The sequence below is a fragment of the Aptenodytes patagonicus genome, chromosome 3, assembly GCF_965638725.1.
Source record: "Aptenodytes patagonicus chromosome 3, bAptPat1.pri.cur, whole genome shotgun sequence".
Lineage (NCBI taxonomy): Eukaryota > Metazoa > Chordata > Aves > Sphenisciformes > Spheniscidae > Aptenodytes > Aptenodytes patagonicus.
Genome location: NC_134951.1, coordinates 60,771,090 through 60,791,755, shown reverse-complemented (window position 1 = coordinate 60,791,755; position 20,666 = coordinate 60,771,090). Strand labels below are relative to the sequence as shown.

Sequence of the window (20,666 nt, the reverse complement as noted above, 5' to 3'; positions counted from 1 at the left end):
CAGCTGGGAATGGTAACATTATTTATACCAAGACCAAACCAAACACTTATGCCCTTCCAGGACATGGTTAGGGTTCAGTGCTCAAGAGCTAGAAATTAGGTGAAATGCAAAGAGGTAAACAGCTGGACACAAGTTTTTCCTGCCTTCCCCTTGTCTCTCCCTTGCATCGCAGTAACAACTGGCTCAATGTAAGACTGACTCTCCATTGCGATTGATGTAACAACTCTGAGGTGGAAGACTGACCTCCTCTTTCATTTAGTATGAATCGGCTTTAGAGGAAACTCTGTCTCCCTTCCCATCCCTGCCCAAATCCATGTGTTGTGCAAAGAAAGCTCTAGAAGAGAAGCAGCTAAATATTCAGTCTGAGGTGCCTGCTCTGTCCATGAAATGTTAGCAGCAAGTGAGATCATGCAGAGAGGAAATGAGAAAGGCAAAAGCCCAGCTAGAACGCAATCTGGCCGCTGTTGTTAGAGACAACAAAAAATGTTTTTACAAATATATTAATGACAAGAAGAGAGCCAAGGAGAATCTCCAGCCTTTATTGCATGCAGGGGGGAACATTGCCACCGAGGATGAGGAAAAGGCTGAGGTACTTAATGCCACTTTTGCCTCAGTCTTTAATAGTCAGAGCAGTTATCCTCAGGGTATTCAGCCCCCTGAGCTGGAATACAGGGATGGCGAGCAGGATGAACCCCCCATAATCCAAGAGGAAGCGGTTAATGACCTGCTACACCACCTGGATGCTCACAAGTCCATGGGGCCGGATGGGAACACCCAAGAGTGCTGAGGGAGCTGGCGGAGGAGCTCGCCAAGCCACTCTCCATCATTTATCAGCAGTCCTGGTTAACGGGGGAGGTCCCGGGCGACTGGAGGCTTGCCAATGTGATGCCCATCTACAAGAAGGTCCGAAAGGAGGATCCGGGGAACTACAGGCCTGTCAGCCTGACCTCGGTGCCAGGGAAGATTGTGGAGCGGTTCATCTTGAGGGCACTCACAAGGCATGAGCGGGACAACCAGGGGATCAGGCCCAGGCAGCACGGGTTCATGAGAGGCAGGTCCTGCTTGACCAACCTGATCTCCTTCTATGACCAGGTGACCCGCCTAGTGGATGAGGGAAAGGCTGTGGGTGTGGTCTACCTGGACTTCAGTAAGGCCTTTGACACTGTCTCCCACAGCATTCTCCTAGAGAAGCTGGCGGCTCACGGCTTAAACAGGTGTACTCTGCGCTGGGTCAAAAACTGGCTGGATGGCCGGGCCTAGAGAGTTGTGGTGAATGGAGTTCAATCCAGTTGGCAGCCGGTCACGAGCGGTGTTCCCCAGGGCTCAGTACTGGGGCCGGTCTTGTTCAATATCTTTATCAATGATCTGGATGTGGGGATCGAGTGCACCCTCAGTAAGTTTGCAGACGACACCAAGTTGGGCGGGAGTGTTGATCTGCTCGAGGGTAGGAAGGCTCTGCAGAGGGACCTGGACAGGCTGGATCCATGGGCCGAGGCCAACTGTATGAGCTTCAACAAGGCCAAGTGCCAGGTCCTGCACTTCGGCCACAACAACCCCATGCAGCGCTACAGGCTTGGGGAAGAGTGGCTGGAAAGCTGCCTGTCAGAAAAGGACCTGGGGATGCTGGTCGACAGCCGGCTGAACATGAGCCGGCAGTGTGCCCAGGCGGCCAAGAAGGCCAATGGCATCCTGGCCTGTATCAGAAATAGTGTGGCCAGCAGGAGTAGGGAAGTGTTCGTGCCCCTGTATTCGGCACTGGTGAGGCCGCACCTCGAATACTGTGTTCAGTTTTGGGCCCATCACTACAAGAAGGACGTTGAGGTGCTGGAGCGTGTCCAGAGAAGGGCAACGAGGCTGGTGAAGGGTCTGGAGAACAAGTCTTATGAGGAGCGGCTGAGGGAACTGGGGTTGTTTAGCCTGGAGAAGAGGAGGCTGAGGGGAGACCTCATCGCTCTCTACAACTACCTGAAAGGAGGTTGTAGCGAGGTGGGTGTCAGTCTCTTCTCCCGAGTAACTAGTGATAGGATGAGAGGAAATGGCCTCAAGTTGCGCCAGGGGAGGTTTAGATTGGACATGAGGAAAAATTTCTTCACTGAAAGGGTTGTCAGACATTGGCACAGGCTGCCCAGGGAAGTGGTTGAGTCACCATCCCTGGAAGTATTTAAAAGACGTGTAGATGAGGCGCTTAGGGACATGGTTTAGCGGGCATGATGGTGTTGGGTTGACGGTTGGACTCGATGATCTTAGAGGTCTCTTCCAACCTTAATAATTCTATGATTCTATGATTCTATGATTCTATGAATAAGCTTTAAGCACCTTTCAGTGGCCCCTTTGCTAACTATTGTGAGTTGAGAGCTTTCAAGGTTATGCTGAGTATTGCTCAGCCCAGCCCTGTTTCTTTGTGTTTGTTCTTTTCCATCTTTGACTGTACAAAGCAGGGATTCATATTAGAAAGGCAAATGGTGAATGATGGTGGTAAGATCTGGTTGGCAAAGAATTAGAAATGTCAAGCCTTTAACAAATACAGAGAAAAGGGAGGAGGCTTGGGCTTGTACTACAAACTCACTTTTTTATAAGTTGGCAAGAGAATCTTCCTTGAGCAAAGCATAGGAGTCATTTTAGTGTCTGACAGGCAATCTCTTCTGATGCTACATTGTCAGTCTTATGAAGAACTTTTTGGGGAAATGTGATACTAGATATAATCAAGCTTGAAGGTGATACATATTCAATCTAAAGTCCACACAGGTAACCAACTAATCAGTTTGCCTTTGGACTTTTGTGTATGTAGAATGAAGTACCTGTGCTGTGCAAGCAGCTGGGTGGCATAGCTTTAATTAAAGAATCTAATTTATTGCATCAACCCTGTTTATGTTGGTCTGGGGATTAATGTAATGTTTATTTTTCCAGTCACATCCAGAAATAACAGGATTAGAATATGACTATGCCTCGAACAAAGCAAAGTTAATCTTTTTAATGAAGGAAAACAGTTCTGTGCCCTCAAAATAAGATGTACATCTGAGTCAGCAGGCCTGATATTTAGGATAATTATTCTATGTGAAACATCCATGCACAGATACATCAGCCAGGTTGCAATGACATACTTATGCCGTGCTATCTATTTTCTGTTGTCACTCAATGGACAAGTTGAAGCCTTGACCCACAGCTAAATAAAGTCAGTATGAAACTTCAGAGTTTGGGATCAGGTTGATTTTCTTTCTTTTCTTTTGCTTTACACTTAAAAAGAAAAATTAAATTTTCCCTTGACCTTGAAATGAAGTTTTAAAAGCTTAAGTTTTAATGAATACATATTTGATAAAGACTTTCATGTCACTTACTTGAAAGTATACTTCAGTCTCTTGGATGCCTTTCCCCTAGAAAGGTTCATAGACCAGAGGTATTCCTGACTTATAATAGGGCATCCTTTACACTTCATTCTTACAGTTATTTAACCTTTCAGTAAATGTTCCCAATGGCCATGCTTTTTCTCTTGATCTGTTTTTCAAGCAGCAGAGCCAACTTTGTGGCTTTGCTCTACATAACTCCAAGAGACTAAGTCGGATGAAGTATTATTGAATGATCAGGATAATAGAATGGGCAGATGTTCTTAAGTGGAAGAGCCATGCATAGCTGCGGTTATAAATGCATTGATTTTTAACTTGATTGCAGTAGGTTCTGCATGAGGTTGCTTTCTCATAGATTTTGCTTCACTTACAAGAGTGTAATTAGACTAGTGTGTCACCTATAAAGATGAACGGATGGACATTACATTATTCAAGATCTCCCTTTTCACAGATTGAGAATGCTGACTGCATCTATGTTCAGAAGTACAAAAAATATCTTCATCCTAGTAAAAATGTCTACAGGTGTCATCTGTACCTCCATCTATCCAACAGAAAGAAAGAATTTGAAATGTGTTGAGAAGTACAGAAAGAGATATCGCAAGGACGCATAGTGTATATACATTTAACAAAGCCTATTCTGACTGTAAAAAAAAATCCTCTTGTGAATCATTCAAAAAATATTGGTGCTGAGCTTTCTTAAGAAAAATGTAGAGAGTGTATCCTCTATGCGGTTTCAAGAAAAGGTAAAAAATGCTGAAGAAGATTTTCAGCTGTTATAATATTTACATCAATTCAAATGACAGTTTATTCCAGGAAAAGAGCTGATTCTTAAATTTTAGGAATTAATGTTATTATCTGCATTTGCTCCTCAAAAAGCATTACCTTTTCCCTAAATGACTGCAGCTTGTGTAATTAACTGCACATACAGCTTCCTGTGTGTGGATGCCTGTGATCTCATATCGTGCTCCAGAGTTTTGCTTTTTTAAACCGCTCCTGATGAATGCAGAAGGCAATGGAACATGTTTCCACCTCCTCTGCAGTGGGGGAGACTGAATCCATTTCAGCAATTACAAAGTAGAAAGGAGAAATCACTAATTAGTGGAACCATGAATCACTGGTACAGTTGAAATTGGCCATTCCCAAAGTGCAGGCTGTTTCTTACTATGTGTAACTGAATCACTTGTTTGTTCACATCCCTCTCTACTTGCTTTATTTTTTACTCTATTGAGTGAACTTTTTTAATGAAATTGGGAAATCTGTTTGAGGTGACATTTAGTATTTCAGCCACGCGCATTGCCACACAACTTTTTGGAAAGCTCTGTGGGCTTTAGGCTTCTACCTGCCTCTGATGCTGTGCTGCTCAGGGTTTGCAGGCACTTGGTGGCTGCACAGAATATAGAGCTCCTTTGTATATGACGATGGACATAGTGGTGCGAGGAGACAGTGCAGTGGGGAAGGAACATGCACAAGGGCTAGTGATCAGAAGGGACTTGGAGACACCAAAGAAATTAAGAAATTATCTGAAAGCCTGCTACTGTGAGTGGGGAGGAAATAGAGATGATGGTGAGGAGAGAGGGCACCCTTCACAGAGAGTGGAAGGAAGGGCTTGAATATATTTCCTGCTTCAATGGAAAATTATCTGTCAAAGTTTTAGAGTACTATCACCAATTTTCTATTGTAATCGGCATCAGAAGAAAGTTAGTTAGCTAGTTTTTCATAGTCCTAAATTCTTCAAACCCCTTTATATCCTACATTTGTTATCAGTACCTTTTGAGAATTGTTTCTTATCATGCAGTCTCACGTTACTTGAGGAAACTTGATTTTACCTTCCAGAAGTTCCACTTCCCATTTTCACCCAGCAACAGTAACATCATCTGCAGTTTCCCCTCACTTCATGTCCTACAGCCTGGAGAGATTTAAAAGCAAAACCTGCAGTCTGGGATTCAAGGCTTACTGGCCTCTGCCAATAAATTTCCCTCTTATTGCCAAGTTATTCTCAAAGGAAGCTAGTTCAGCTCTGGTCAGGGAGTTTATTGCTGTCACTGAATGGGTCAGGGAACAGCTCTGAAGCAGCAGTGGTGCAGTACCTTGCTTTTCCTTGTGCACATCTTCAGCCTCGCCGGTGCAGTGAGATGCCTTTCTTATGCTCACCAAGAAATGATATTTTGGAAAGGCAAGAGGAGTTTTTGTCAGTAGTTGTCACAGAGCATATGGCAATATCATGCTCAGTGATTAAGATGGAGAACAAAATCAAGTGTTGGTCCAAACACAGAATTTTCCATGTGGGAGAAATGTTGGTATTTCTGAACAGCTCTTTCATGCCAATGTCAAATTTTAGGGTTTGGGGAAAGTATGTTAAAAATTAGTCTTACATTAGCACGAGCAGTTTTGATAGAGCCTTCCTAGATTTTAAGCCCACTGAAAAGAAGAAACAATAGTGTTTTAATTACCTGTAATATGAAATTTTTAAATTGAAAATTTTAAAATCTTAATTGTAAAATGGATATTACAATAGAATGCGTAGGCACTCTGATAATATGCCCCATATGTGGGCATCTGCTGTTTCAGAAGTGACTGAAATCGAAACAAAAAATACTCCCAAAAGGTATGAGATGTGGTAAGATGACAATTACTTCATTAATGCCATACAATTAATGTAAAATTATCAAAAATAGTATAAATTAAAAAGCAACTCAGTAACAAAATCTTAAAGACAGTTCAGAATTGAACACTTCTCAGAATGTTGGAATATTAGTTGAAATCAACACTATTTTGTGGAAATAAGTTTTAAGAACTCCAAGGAAATGAAAAAAGAAATGCTAGACCACAGTATATTTCAATAGGAGGTTTGAAAATGTTTGTTTAATTACTATATGTTCAATAGAAGTTCATTTTTCATAATGCTCAGCTATCTGGGGTGTCTTGCTCTTTCACCACTGTAAATCACATTAACTGCAAATCCTGCTACTTAATAAATTGTTTTTAAATTCTGGTACATCTGCTAGCTTGGGAGCAGATTGTACTGAGACTGGTCTCTAGGCGACTTTAATTATGTTTTTCATTCACATGATGGAAATTCTCACCCATCAGACGCCACCTGCTACCATTTTTATTTCCACTCTTGTGAACTCTTGCTCAGGGCAGCAAAGGGAACATTAGCTGTCATACTTGTAAGGTGCATTGTCTTAAAAGCTCTGCTGTTGTATTGCATTTGCAAAGCCAGAACCAAGCTCCCAAAGCATGCTCTCGATTGTGCTTTGGTCAGTAATAATAGCCAGAAGCCTTTTTTTTCTGGAGAACCAGCACAATTTTGACTTCAAGACATTGGAAAATATCATTTCAATTTTCAACATAATTCTCTCTGATTCTTGAAGTTTCTGTTCATTTTTCTGCCCTCCTCTTTTTCTTCTCCTACTTTTAATTACAAAACGAATTGAATACCTAAGTCAAAATAAATGGTAGGAGCCAAGCAATGACGCAAGATTTGTGTAAGTCTTATTAAAAACATTCTTCGAGTCAGCTGGTAGAGCTATGGTCATGTTGTGTGAGGCATCTTCATCACACAACTTATTTTCTGTGGGACTATATAGATCATTAGCCAATCAGTGGAGTTTGATTAAGTCCATTCTAGTATGTGATCATCAGCTAAAAGATAGAGAAGGTAGATGGCCAGTGCTAGCTGAGGTTTAGGATGAGAATTCCTAGTAACTGCTTAACATACCTAAGTAACTGCTTAACATTTTAAATTTCTCTTTAGTGTTTGATTCAGTGAATCATGTCTTTCAGAGGCATCTAGTAATTCCCCAGGGTCTTGGTGCTTAGTCCAGATCAGCCAGTACAGAGGAATCCTTGCATCCTTAGCATCTTTAACCTTTGCTATTGGGTTACACAATGTTTCATTAGAATATTAGTTACTGTTCAGTTCAGACACTGTGGTTGCCAACTGATGCTGAAATTAGTTTCTGTTTGTAAATCTGATATTACCGTCATGTTCTTTGGTAAGCTTCCAAAGAGAAAAGTTATTTTAGATACAACATATAAAATAATGCTTCTGATAGTAAAAGTGGTTTTAGGCAGCTAGTTTAAACAGTGCATTGTTAGCAGAGCTATCAATATACTGTTTCTGAAATATTCATTTATCTGAATAACACTTTTAATTTAAGATTTTTTTATATGCTTATATATATTTGAGTGAGAGATTTCTAGGAATAAAAAGCACAGAGAAGCCTTTCAAGGGAGTACAATTTGAGACCCATTTATTTCTCAGAACTTCTTTTTATATATAAAAATTATAGGTTGTATGGAGCTGCTGAAGATCTGCTGTTCTCAAATGTACAATGTACACTGTATTATAAATCCACTGCTATAAAAAGTGTAAAAGTTTTGTGAACCCCAGATCTAGAATTCACTTCAGAGCAATGTTTGAAATATTCCATTTTGGAAGTTTGTTTAAACTCAACCAACCACACTCTGTCCTAGAGCACTGGGGCTTCCTTGTCTAATGGCTTATTATCAACCTCCTAGGGACTCACTGGCATGAAAGGCACTATATAAGCTTAGAGGGAAATTTTTTTCTTGCCCCATGTGTAGTTTAGATGTCATTTGCAGTTACTGTGTACTGCTAGTTTACTTCAAAAGAATGCTGATCGAGGCCCGAGGAAAAGATGGAGCTATGTGCTAAAAAGAGGCGAAAGAATAAAGTACTACTTTGCTGTTCTACTGAGATACATCTGTGCTGGCTGCCAAATGCTCATTCCTAGTTTAAATTCAAAATTGATTCTTTTAGCCTGTACAGATAAGAACAAAGTCAGATCATGTTTGTTTAAATATTTGGTGTTTTTAAATAAAATAATTTTTAAAAAGTTTTACTGTACTTTAATCTTTTTCAAGAGTCAGTAAAAGAAAAACCTGTTCATTCACCTGGGAAGAGGGGAGCTTGTACAACCATGCTTGCTTTTCGAGAATACAGACAAGAATACAACTGTCTTCAAATATCTCCTGAGAATAACTGTAAAAAGAAAAGGGTGCTTCACAGTCCTCCACAGCTGACAAATGATTTTGTTAGCCATGGTGTTTAGCCTGTTAAAGCCTGTTGCAGGTGCTTCCAAAAAAGCCCATGGCTAGGGTTGTCAGAGGTATCCAAAAACTTTGGATTGCTCACTATTTGGATGGTTTAAATAAGCCCTTTAAGAAGACCTGAATATCAAACGTGTCCTCAACAACTTCTGAAAAAATTGACTGCTTCAGATTGGGCACTAAATTACCAAAAGTGTCAGGTTTTGAAGTCTTATCTCCTATAGTAAGTCTACTAAAGGGGGTTTTTTATTGCTTTACATTGTTGTAGAAGTGGGTCTTTTCTTGAAAATAAAATGTATTCCCTGTTGTTGGATATCAAATAGTTCTGTCACCAATACCAAGGACAGTCACAATGCTTTTGACTGCGCTACTGGTCAAGGCTGCTAGAGCACCTAGACTGATGTTCATGTGTTATATGGGTCCTAATGAAGTCACATGGCTTCCAAGAAGTGTAGGCATCGTTCTCATGTCATACACTTGCGTTTCCTGTTGCCAGACTTCAGATGTAAAGCTTTAAAGAGAGAATGGCCTAAAGCTTTGGAGATTATACTTCCTAGGCTGATTGGCAAAGATGTGTTTAGGATAATGTTCATATGTCGCCTAACACTGGTGTTTGAAAAAAAGTTACTTCTTCTGGAAATTCCTCTTCTTAACTAACCCGAAAAACCAGACCCACCAAGAGGCCAGAGAGCTTGTTGTTGTTTTTAAGAAAAAGACATAATGACTATAAAAACCTGATGTAATATAGGCTGCATTCCCCAACCACACTCCCATAGTTTAAAAGTTAAACCCTAGACCTGTGCAAAACAAAAATGAATGAGGCAAAATGCTCATTGACTTAACTTACACTAATATAACTCATTGTTCAATTCATTTTTGGTATTATTTTCCTTTGAGTTGTTTAGTTATGTGCTATTTGTGCCTTATAGCAGGTAACTACATTTAGAGACTTCAGAAGTCCTGATCAGTTTTTCTGCCTTCTGCGAGATCTACCAATTGTGTCAGTTCTTTGCAATTAGGTCATTTATTTCATTCAAGTGTGAGGTGCCTAGGTGTAAATGCTATATACCTTCAAAGGAACAGCCATGGTTCAAGGCTCTACAAAACATCCTCTGGACAATTTTCTGTAAATCATTCCAGTCTAGTTGCATAAGTATGGCTTTAGAAATCAAACTTTAGGTACCTTGGCTTAAAAAGAATAACCTAAGAGTAAAAATATTTACATTTTCATATCAATGTGTGCTATTTGAATCAGCTATTGGTAATTTTTATGCTCTTAAAAAAACAAAACAAAACAAAACAAAAATGCACCAAAAAAACCCAAATTATAAGATTTTCTTACTGGAAAAATTGTCCAGATATTTACTCAGAACTTACTATATGTTATGTATTTCAGATGATGGAAAAACACATTGATCCTTTTAACATAAATTATGGCTCTAAAATATATTAAAGTGTGTTGTCCTAATAAATGATGACTTATATGAAAAAAAAGAAAAGAAAGAACTTGAGGGCTTTATTTAGATCCAGTCTGTTATTGTAAATGATGCTGCCAATTTATTTATTTTTTTTATAACCTCCAGCAGTAGAAGATTATTGTGATAAATGATTCATATGGCTGCAATATACACCTTTTAAAATTTCCATATCTGGCAACTAATAGGCACTTCTTGAAGGTTTCAATAGGCTCCTTAGCCAGATAACGTGGCTGAAAGCTGCCTCATGATTAATTTCATCTAAATGTGGTAATTATCATACTTTGAAGTAATGCCTGCAAAACATGCTTTCACAGAGAGTTAGTGGAAGCAGAGGATTAACCTAGAAACATTTCAGTTCAGAGCAGCATATCACCCAAATAGAAATGTATTTTCCTCTGAATTTTTCAAGACTTTTTATTAGACTACTTGGCAGTCATTTGCATTACCTTATCTCATATCAACTTCTTCACAGCAATTTAGAGAGCAACAGAAACTGAAGCAACTTTGTATTATTATCAGTAATGGGATAGTCTTGGTTTTGCAAGCTACTTATTTTGGCAGCTTCTGCCCTGAAGTATTTCTTGTATTAGTGTTTAAGAGCACAATTAATTTGTCATTCATGTATGTTGTGGACATAAACATTATCCTGCCTATATTCTAGGCACACTATAGATTATTAGTTCATTTCCTCATGGGCACCCAGGGGAGTAACTTCTACCACTACTCTATGCACCTCTTTGCTTCCTGTCTCACAGGACCTCCGTGAACTCTTTCTTAGTTGTACAGGTGAGACTATGAAACAGGTTTGTAAGGCCCCAAGTATGGTTATAAAAATGGCCGATTTTTGTACCCAGATAAAAGCCCTGAGGTTGAATAGCACCAAGAATTATAATGGAGAGAGAAGCTATCACTATTTCTGCCCACTTACATCTACTTAGTAAAGATGCCAAATCTTCTCCCAGCCATCAGAAAAAAGTCCCACAAAAAAGTGGCACAAAAATGCCACCTTAACTGAAGATGAGACTGAACAGCTTAGTTAAGTCTCTCCGGTAGGCTGCCTGGTCATGCTGTATTTTGATACATCCGAGTTACTTTATTTAAATCAACCATGGACAGATTTTGCCTGCTTTTACATGGTCCATATGTAGGACTGACTCAGTTTCTTCAGGTTCATAAGCTATTCCACATTGGCTCAGTTTTGGTAAGAGCCATATGTGTGCTCTTTTTCCACAAACATGAAAGAAATGCATTAGCTTTCTCTTTAACTGAACATGGGAAAAATTTGGAGAAGCAGGGATCTTTCCTCCAGACTGGAGTGGAGGGGTGGCTTGGATCCTCTCTCTCCTCTCTTTAGCTGTAGATCTTCCATTTGTTTTGGCATGTGGGAAATAACGTGACAGCTGGAGTTTTGGCTAGGTGTTACGTGGAGCCTTCCAAACTAGGCCTCCATTGTATGGTTGTCAACAGTTGTAGGAAGCTAATGCCTTTCATTACACATCTCTATTCCTAGGCTCCTAGCGCATCTTCCCTTGCATTTCTGCAACCTGACAATGTGCACATGGTGAGCAACCATGGCTCAGCTAGTACATGTAAGCCATGGTAACTCAATCACATGTTGAATCTCACATATTACAATATTGAAATTAAACAAAAATGTCCACGTTCACACAGGTTTTGTTGCATTTACACTTAAGGTTAAATTAGTGCAACTGTACCGTGAAACAGAAGTGAACTGATTCACTGCATCATTCAAATGCACTCTGCAGCAAAGAAGTTGTTTCACCTCTAAAGCACACACTGCAGTTTTCTATCTACCTATACCCTTCCTAACTATGTTTTTATGCATATGTGTTTTTTTTATCTTACAGATGAAAAAGAAGCTGCTGTGTCCAAAGAACTCAAAAGTAAGAAATTAGTGTGCCATAGGTTATGATCTCTTTTATATGTCATGTAGTTTCAAACAGCACGTTTCAATAATCAAAAATAATAGTTATTGAATTGTTGAAAATACAAAGAAGAAAGTAGCTACACCGTTTATAATTGAAAAATGACATGTTTAGACTTCAGCTGCCTCCTACTTTCTAAATCCATTCTTATCCTACTTCTAATCCCACACTCCTCTTTGTGACTGACATTTTTGCCTTCCCCTCTTTCCTATCACTGTCTTCAAAAACAAAGGTTTCATGGGGAAGGAAATGCCAAATGAGGTCTCAGCTGAACGTGCTCTCAGTGGCAGCAGTTTCAATAAATGGGCTGAGAAGACTGAGTCCACATGCTGAGGACCACCAAATTTATCTTCACAAATGCAAAACAAGGGCCCTGCCTATCTAATTACCTCAGATTCAGACAGAGACTTCTGAAGCAGAAGAGAGGTAGGGGTTGGGCTTTTCTACATAAATAACCAAAAAATGCTCTGAGAACATGGTATCGTTAACAAGGGAACTCTTACACCTTCCTTTTCTACAAATTTGCAAGCATCAATGCCTCAACACAGTAAAGATAATAAGACAGTTTCACTGGCAAGACTTCATCTGCTCAGATCTCTGTTCTGAAAGTACAGTATAGAAGAAAAATTAGGAAAGCTATGGGGCTTTGAAATCTTATTGAAATTCATGATTAAAGAATGCACTGACTCCTGTCTCCATATATGATCTTTCCAGACCTGTATGGCAGAAGAATCCCCTGCCATCCTCAGTTTTGCAGGAATTTATTAAAAGATTCCTTTTGGCAATGAAGAAAAGCTTATACATTGGTTTCCTACTCAAATTTTGCAGAAACATTGAACAAAAGATTCAATGGACTTACTCTACAAGTAATGTCCACAAGTAATAGTGGAACAACTGCCTGTTTGCAAGCAGGTCTTAAAGGATCTATTGATTTGGGCACATGATTCCTCTCATGGGAGAACTCCGCAGCAGCTGTCACGGCAAAACTTCCCAGCTCCATTGCATGAGTGAAATTTGCAGGGTGAAATTTTCAGCTGAAACTTGTTCATATAAAGATGCAGAGTCATTAGCACTGAAATAATTTGTGAATTACATGCTAAAAAGCATATACATACAAAAGAAAGTTTAAAACATTGGCACTTTTGTTTCAATGCTATTGAAAAGTTAAATAAAAAAATAAATAAATTACAGAAGTTTCTGGTCAAAAATATGCTTCATTTTAATTTTTTTTCTCAATTAAAATTATTTTAGTTCAGAAATGAAATATTTCAAATGAAAATAAAAATCTTCATAGAACAAAAAGAATCCTAGCTTAATTTGTTTTCACAGATGTTACGAACAAAAAGTGAAAAAAAGTCTCGCTGGCCAGCAAGCCCCAGCTGAGAGCTCAGAAGGGAATAAATGCAGGAGTCCTGCAGTTTTGTATTAAGTCCATCTTGTCATTTGTAGAATGTGTGTTGGATCTCCTGCTTCTGCAAGAACAGGCACTCAGGAAAGTAATACTAAGTAAACTCTTCTTCAAGGTCTTCTACATATTTCCCTGAAGGAGGGGTGAGCACCCCAAGTAATTACAATGCTGTGATAATAACTAAGTTAGGATATAATTATCTGCTGCAGACTTTTAAATGGATGGAAACAAAACAATCCCACACATGCAAACTATATTTTGTTTTCATTCTGTTTCACAAGACAATCTGATGCATCTTTTATGAACTTCTCAAAAGACTGGAGGGGAAGAACTCAAAATTACTTTCCTGATTTAGCCATATTCTTATTCTTTCTAATAACACAGTGACAGATGTGAAGGATTAACTAACATTTTTTTGGCATTCTGAAATTCAGATTGTGATTAAAATGATTAATTATTTCCTCTCACAATATGGAAATGTGAATTTTAAGTTAGAGGATTTTCTGGTTGATATAAAAAATCCATTATGAAAGTGGGTGGAGTTTAGCTTATGGATATTTGTTAAATTATCATGGTTTAAGTACAGTCTGTTTTAATAGTTCCTGAGGATAAAAATGATTAACTAAAGACTAGTAAAGAGTAAATAAATCCAGTAGGCTAGTTAGGTTCTTCTATCCAGGGCTGAGATTCTCCAAGTCTGCTTGGGGATGCACATACCTTTCATCATCTGGACCTTCATTCTGCAAGGAAATGTCCTACATCAGCAAAGAGAGGATAGTGCAAATGTCTCATGAAAAGACCAAGAACAGAGGACAACAGTTAAGCAGCCTGAGAGGGCCTGTTTCTCTGCTAGGAGAACCCAGCAGTTGCTCTTTCAAGTGCAGGATCAAACATGAAGTTGTTCTCCTAATGCTCCTCCATTCCTCAGGATGGAGAGAGAATCCTGGTGTGGCCGTGTCTGTGAACGTACCTTGCAGAAATAGCCCAATTTCACCTTTTCTCATCAGGGAGAGATTCAGATTAGGGGAAAGGATGCCACCCTGAACAGTTGTGGGATTCCAAGAAGCACCACTGCTGAATTCACCGCAGTGAATCCTCACCAGCTGCCATAGGCTGGTTCAGGACCTTCTGCTCTCACAGCTGCAAGATCAAATGTGGAGGCTCCCAGCCCATAGCTGCTGCCTGAGTGGCGAGGCCATGCCCAAACCCCTAGATACGTGCTTTGCTCTGCTTTGCCAATAGATATTGAATTACTAGACAGAAAAAGCTAAAAGAAGTGATTCAGTGCCTAACGACAAGAGTTTACTAGCCCTTTGGCTGGCTATTTTGTTGATGCCTTTGAGTTTACTGAAGGCAACTCAGCTCTTTTCTCTTTGGATAATCTCTTTGTCTAACTCTTCAGTGAAAAAATTGCTACAGGCTATACCTTATTGGAAGCCTTTCCTCAGGTTTCTGTTTTTTTAAGATATAACGCTTTGTAGTAATTAGTTTATTTTGTTCTCTTTTTTTTAAGAGCCAGCAAAAGCTCCTGCAGCCAAACCAGCCACCAAAAAAGCAGCAGCACCAGGTAAAGGAATAAAATGTTCACATTCTGTGTATTTCTTGTATTCTTGAACGAGCTCATTGCATCATAGCACCATCTGCTGGTTTATACAAAAGCCAGTGGTTTGGGGTTTTTTGTATGTTTGCTCTAAATTATTGTGATAATTTGTATGCAAAATCTTTGTTAAGAACAACAGCATTTGCATTGATCTCTAACATTATGGTTGCTTTCACTCTCATGGCAGATGTAGGGTGCCATATTGGGCCATTCTGCAGGGCTTGAGACCAAAAAATGAATATCTGAATCTAAAGACCAATTTAAAAAGCAATGTTTACAGAAATGAGTTTTCACGTGAAGCTGTATTCGGGCCTTCAAGAAGGGGATCTGATTTTTCAAAATGCTGGTCTCACAGTAGGCTTTACAAAAATGGAACTCTTAGATAACCATAAATATGCTCTGAAAAGACAAGCAAACTTTTTTAAACAAAATAATGGCACAAATTCATATCTGAATTCAGATTGGATTGTAAAAATGTACAAACTTTTATTGATTTCTGATCTGTTCTGCTTCACAGCCATCTTCAAAAATGCTACGTCACATTTCTGCTTAATTTAATAAAACCCAATATAATGAATAACAATTAAATATTCAGGATATTTGTAGTTTTACTACATTTTAAATTAACTAATAAAAAAACAGGAATTTGCATGTGAAAATGTGATCAATATAAAACCATAATATTATTCTACTCTAAAGTAGGGTGGCCAATGCTGCACCAGGGTCTGTGCTGCTGAGCTGTACCTGGTGCTGGCATCGCAGGAGTGGCCAGCCCACTCCCTCTGCTGTTTCTTGCCTCCAGCTGATCCCACTATATGTGGCTATGTGGATCTACGTGGATCTGGGATCTGTTTATTTTCTTTTTTTTTTTTCTTTAAGATTGTTCTCTAGTTGTCTTTCTCTAATTCAGACCTTTTCAGTGGTCTATCTCAGAGATCACCTCCACCGAATAAGGGAATAATAACTTGCATCAGTAGGGGAGATTGGGAATTGGTCAAGGATCAGTGCAAGCCAGGAACATCTTCGGTTGCCTCTACCGCAAAAGGACTTGCAGGCTGGAATTGCAGTCGCTATAGGCTAGCTTAGGGCATATTGTACAGCTGTACAATGTACTGTGCGAAGCTGGCTTAAGAAGAGCCACTTCCCCACTGATGCCCCCAGTCCCTGCCTGCTGTGTTTCTTTGACGCCGTGTTCAGTTGCGCTAACACAGCTGGGAGAACAGTGTAAACCATACCATTGCCATGGCTTAGAGCTAAAAACTGTCCTAGAAATGTGTGTGTGTGGCAAGGTGTTCAGCCTGGATCATTTCAGTAAGTCTGGCTCCACAAACACTTATATCCATGTAACTGATAATTTCTTAAAGCAGCTTTGTTGCCAAAGTGTGTTGTATAGCTAGACCCTTAGATGTCTCGACAGTACACTGCAGAAATCATTATGTTATAACCATATGCTTATAATTAATTCATTCCACCTGCTTGCATCCAATATTTATGTTCATTTTTGAAAAATATTCCAATGAGTCTGCTTGTTGGCAAGAATGGTGATGACAGTAATCTGCTTAAGATAAAGAAAAGGGGAAAAACTGGCATGGCTTCTTATGGAAAAATAAAATTAGTTTGTCTGTTCTGACACATTTCTAAATATCTAGTTTGCCTTAAAAGTAATAAAAAGCAGTAGGTTTTGACTTCTACATTTTTGTTTCCTCTCCCCAAATGGCACTGTTCTCTGAAAATTAATTTGCCCCCAGAACAAGTCACCATAGCAAAATATTAAATGTCCTTGTTTGGCAACATTGTAACTAGACTGCTGCCTATTAGTACAGTAAATTAAATACATTATCCAATTTCATATTTCATTTTTTTCCACATATCTTATTACATCGCAACCTGTACCCCAGAATGCCTAAAGCTGAAGGTTTAGTCCTATTAACAGACTGAACAGACTGAGAGCACAGCTGGTCATCTTCCAGTGCTTCTACATCACATATGTTCCTGGTCTTAATGTCACTGGTGAAGAATACCCTGCCTAATACACTGTGCACTATTTTTGTCTCTGTATATTTATATGCGGAAAGCAAAGAAAGTGAATGTGGAATTTGGAAGTCTATGAGAGCTTCTGTGTCTGGAAACTGATGGCTGCTCTAGGAAACCATCCTCAATGAATACCTGTTACTTGATTTTCAAAGTGGATATTTTCAAATGTAGTGTTTTCTCTAACAGGAAAAAAAATACCTCTCTGGCACCCAGCTGAAGCTGGGCTGGAGAGCATAGTATTTGGCTTTAAAGCAGAATAGTTTCATAGATATATGCAAGTGATGCTATTCTGAAGGGAGAAACCAGAGCTGAAGATATTTCATGACGCTAGTCTTCTGCAGTTACACTGTCTTATGATGTCCCCGTCCCAAACTCCGCTGCCATTTCCTCTTCTTTCACCACGGTGCATCGCCTCCCCAGCTGTGCCAGCAGGACAGACCTGAGAGTGACCTAGCCTTACAAAATATCTGCCTATCGGTTTTCCCTGAGGAGGGGCACAGGTTTCTTTCACAGGATTTCCTCAGGCACTCCGTGTGCGCTGGGCCCAGCGTGCTCTCCGCAGGATTTCTCAGAGCCGGGGGTGTAGGTGTTGAGCACCTGCCTCATGCTGCCATCCTGTGCTAGGGCAGGCGGCTGGGCAGGAGACCTCCCTCCTTGCCCCCCTCCCCGGGAAGGGCTCCCCCACCGCTCCGCGTACCGCACCCGCAGCTATTGCTGACTCTCTGCCGGGTCAGCGGTCCAGGTGTCAGCGGTGGGGCACTGACACATCACACCTCAGCTTGGTAAGTTGGCTGGGTCTGTTTTGGCACCGTAAGGAGAGCAAGTGCATGGCGGTGCAGGGCAGGGAAAGGAGCAGAGGCTCAAATCACACCAGGAGTGCTTGCAACCGAATTAGCGGAAGGGTGACTGGGTTCCCCGGCAGGCAGCAAGGAACCTCGGTGCTACTGAGCCCCGCACGCTCCCTTAGCTAGGGTCAGGGATGGGAACTGTGGGTGAAGTCTGTGAGTCCTATAATGGGATAACCCCACATTATACACAACGCTCCAGCACCTTCTTTAAGCACCAGTGATAGTGCTTTCCCCTGATGATTGGCCTGATTTAAAAATCAGATCTAACACTGTAAAAATTAAATCCTAATTGCAGCTTAGAATTTCCCTGGAATGCTCTTGCAATTTTTAATTTAATTTTAGAGTATGTTTAACAGATTTTGTACTGTCACCTAACTGCCTAATTACTGATTTTTAATGCCTGATTTTTCCCATCTTCCTCTCCACACACATGCCAAAAGAAAAAATCTTATTCATTACTCCCTTTGGGTTCATAATAGAAACTCTTTTTGAGCACCGGTTCCCCTTTGAAAATCAGTGAAATTTAGTTTGGACCCAGAAAGAATAAAATAAGTATGACAGACAAATAGCCAATTTTAAGTGCTTGCTACAAGGGGTAATGGCTTTAAACTGAAAGAGGGTAGATTTAGATTAGATATAAGGAAGAAATTCTTCACTATGAGGGCGGTGAGGCATTGGAACAGGTTGCCCAGAGAAGCTGTGGATGCTCCTTCCCTGGAAGTGTTCAAGACCAGGTTGGATGGGGCTTTGAGCAACCTGGTCTAGTGGAAGGTGTCCCTGCCCATGGCAGGGGGCGTGGAACTAAATGATCTTTAAGGTCCCTTCCAACCCAAACCATTCTATGATTCTATGATGTCAGCTGCATCCAATCTCTCAAACTGACTCTGTCAGTTGTGTTAGAATTATTATTATTTTATTATGCCTCTGATTTTTCCACTGTTGGTAAGAAGCAGAAAGAAAAAAAAAGGGACATTATATAGGAAATGAGTTCATGAGGTAAGTACACAATATTAGAACACAGACTATACTGAAAAACCTGGTCAGAGGATTGGTTTAAGAGGTTCAGATCATGCTGCTTAATGCAGGAAGAACTGTTCTACTGGTGATGGGAAGTATTTACTTAACAGACAAATTATTTTAATCCTTGGTTCAAGGTGAACAACAGTAACTAAAATGGGAGGAGGGAAGAATCTTTGTACTTGCCATACGGTATAACCAGTGCTGTTCTACTTAAAAAGAAAGAAATAACAAAGTTTATGGGACAGCAGATATGCTTTAAAAGGGAGAAAAGGTTTGTTAAGAAGCTGGGCTTGTTGGTTGTCTTTTAATGACCTATAGGACAGAATTAGGTAGAAAGGATGCTAAAAACATGTAAATGTTACAAAAGATTAATAAAATTCAGCACATCTATTGAATGATTTGCCAACACAGTGGAACAGACAAAATTATTATGGATTCTTTTTCAGGTTTTTCAGAGTCAGGTAGCTCTCTCGAGTCACACGTCAGGGATGTATTTTACTCACAACACCACACCCCCTCCATCATCCGTCCACCTATTATTCTCTTGTGTAGATATATCGCCCAAGAGAAGAGACATCAAAACCCAGTGTAAATGTATGTTACACACCCCCATGTAAATACTTTTGGAAAGACGAAAAGGAGAGGAACAGTGTTTCTTTCTCTTTCTCTCTGTGCTGGTTTTGACTGGGATAGAGTTAATTTTCTCCATAGTAGCTAGTATGGGGCTGTGTTTTGGATTTCTGATGAAAACAGTGTTGATAACACAGGGATGTTTTGGTTACTGCTGAGCAGTGCTTACGCAGAGTCAAGGCCTTTTCTGCTTCTCACCCCACCCCACCAGCCAGTAGGCTGGGGGTGCACAAGAAGTTGGGAGGGGACACAGCTGGGACAGCTGACCCCAACTGACCAAAGGGATATTCCATGCCATATGATTTCCTGCTCAGCATATAAAGCTGAGGGAAGAAGAAGGAAGGGAGGGATGTTCAGAGTTACAGCATTTTGTCTTCCCAAGTAACCATTAACGCATGATGGAGCCCTGCTTCCCTGGAGATGGCTGAACACCTGCCTGCTGATGGGAAGCAGTGAATGAATTCTTTGTTTTGCTTTGCTTGCGTGCGCAGCTTTTGTTTACCTGTTAAACTGTCTTTATCTCAACCCACGAATTTTCTCACTTTTACTCTTCCGATTCTCTCCCCCATCCCACTAGTGGGGAGTGAGTGAGCGAGCGGCTGTGTGGTGCTTAGCTGCCGGCTGGGGTTAAACCACCACACTCTCTCACTATATGTGAACATGGCCCTAGTAGAGTTTGCCATCCTGCAATCTCTTCAGGATCTTATGTCTGAATGCCTCTGTGTGCCCTGGAGTTTCTCTTTATAAGCAGCCACTGCCCCTGGTTTGCATCTCTGGATGTATTTCTGTGGCACAGGTGTTACCCAGCAAACTCTTCTTGTAGCTGGCATACTCTGTTCAGTTTTCTAGTCCCTGATGTTAACCCTGTCAGAGTTTTTCATAACATAAGCATAGCCATTCTCAGGGTTTATTTTCTGGGTTTACAGTTTAACTCTTCAGGGACAAATGATAGAGGTAGCTATCATTGCATGCATAAGGATAGGCTTTGCAGTTTATTTCTGGACAAAATAAATCTTCACTCAGGTAGCAGGTAAATATGCAGTGGTAAACAAAATAATGAAACCCTACATGTATTAATCCTGCTGCTCAGGGTCCTTGGGTTTAGGTTCAGAATCATTCTATAGTCCTTTTGAATCACAGAGGTTTTCCTTTTGGTCCAGGTTAGCATAATTTTTCCTCTCTCCCACCTTAACTCTTTGTGCAGTTAAATATCATATCTTCTCTGACTTACTCAGTTTCTTTCTGGTTTTAAAGGGAGAGATACAGGCTTGGCTGTCTTTGCACA

The 20,666-nt window shown here is 40.2% G+C and overlaps 1 protein-coding gene across 15 annotated transcripts in view; it reads left to right on the top strand.

Moving 5' to 3' along the window:
• The window catches only part of TRDN (triadin), a 239,830-nt gene that overhangs the window by 122,721 nt on the left and 96,443 nt on the right, over nucleotides 1-20,666 (top strand). For all 15 annotated transcript variants that reach the window (XM_076333512.1, XM_076333516.1, XM_076333514.1 and 12 more), the window contains 2 exons: nucleotides 11,764-11,799; nucleotides 14,763-14,816. In XM_076333512.1, the coding sequence (XP_076189627.1) occupies nucleotides 11,764-11,799; nucleotides 14,763-14,816 (90 nt within the window). The remainder of the gene's footprint in view (nucleotides 1-11,763; nucleotides 11,800-14,762; nucleotides 14,817-20,666) is intronic.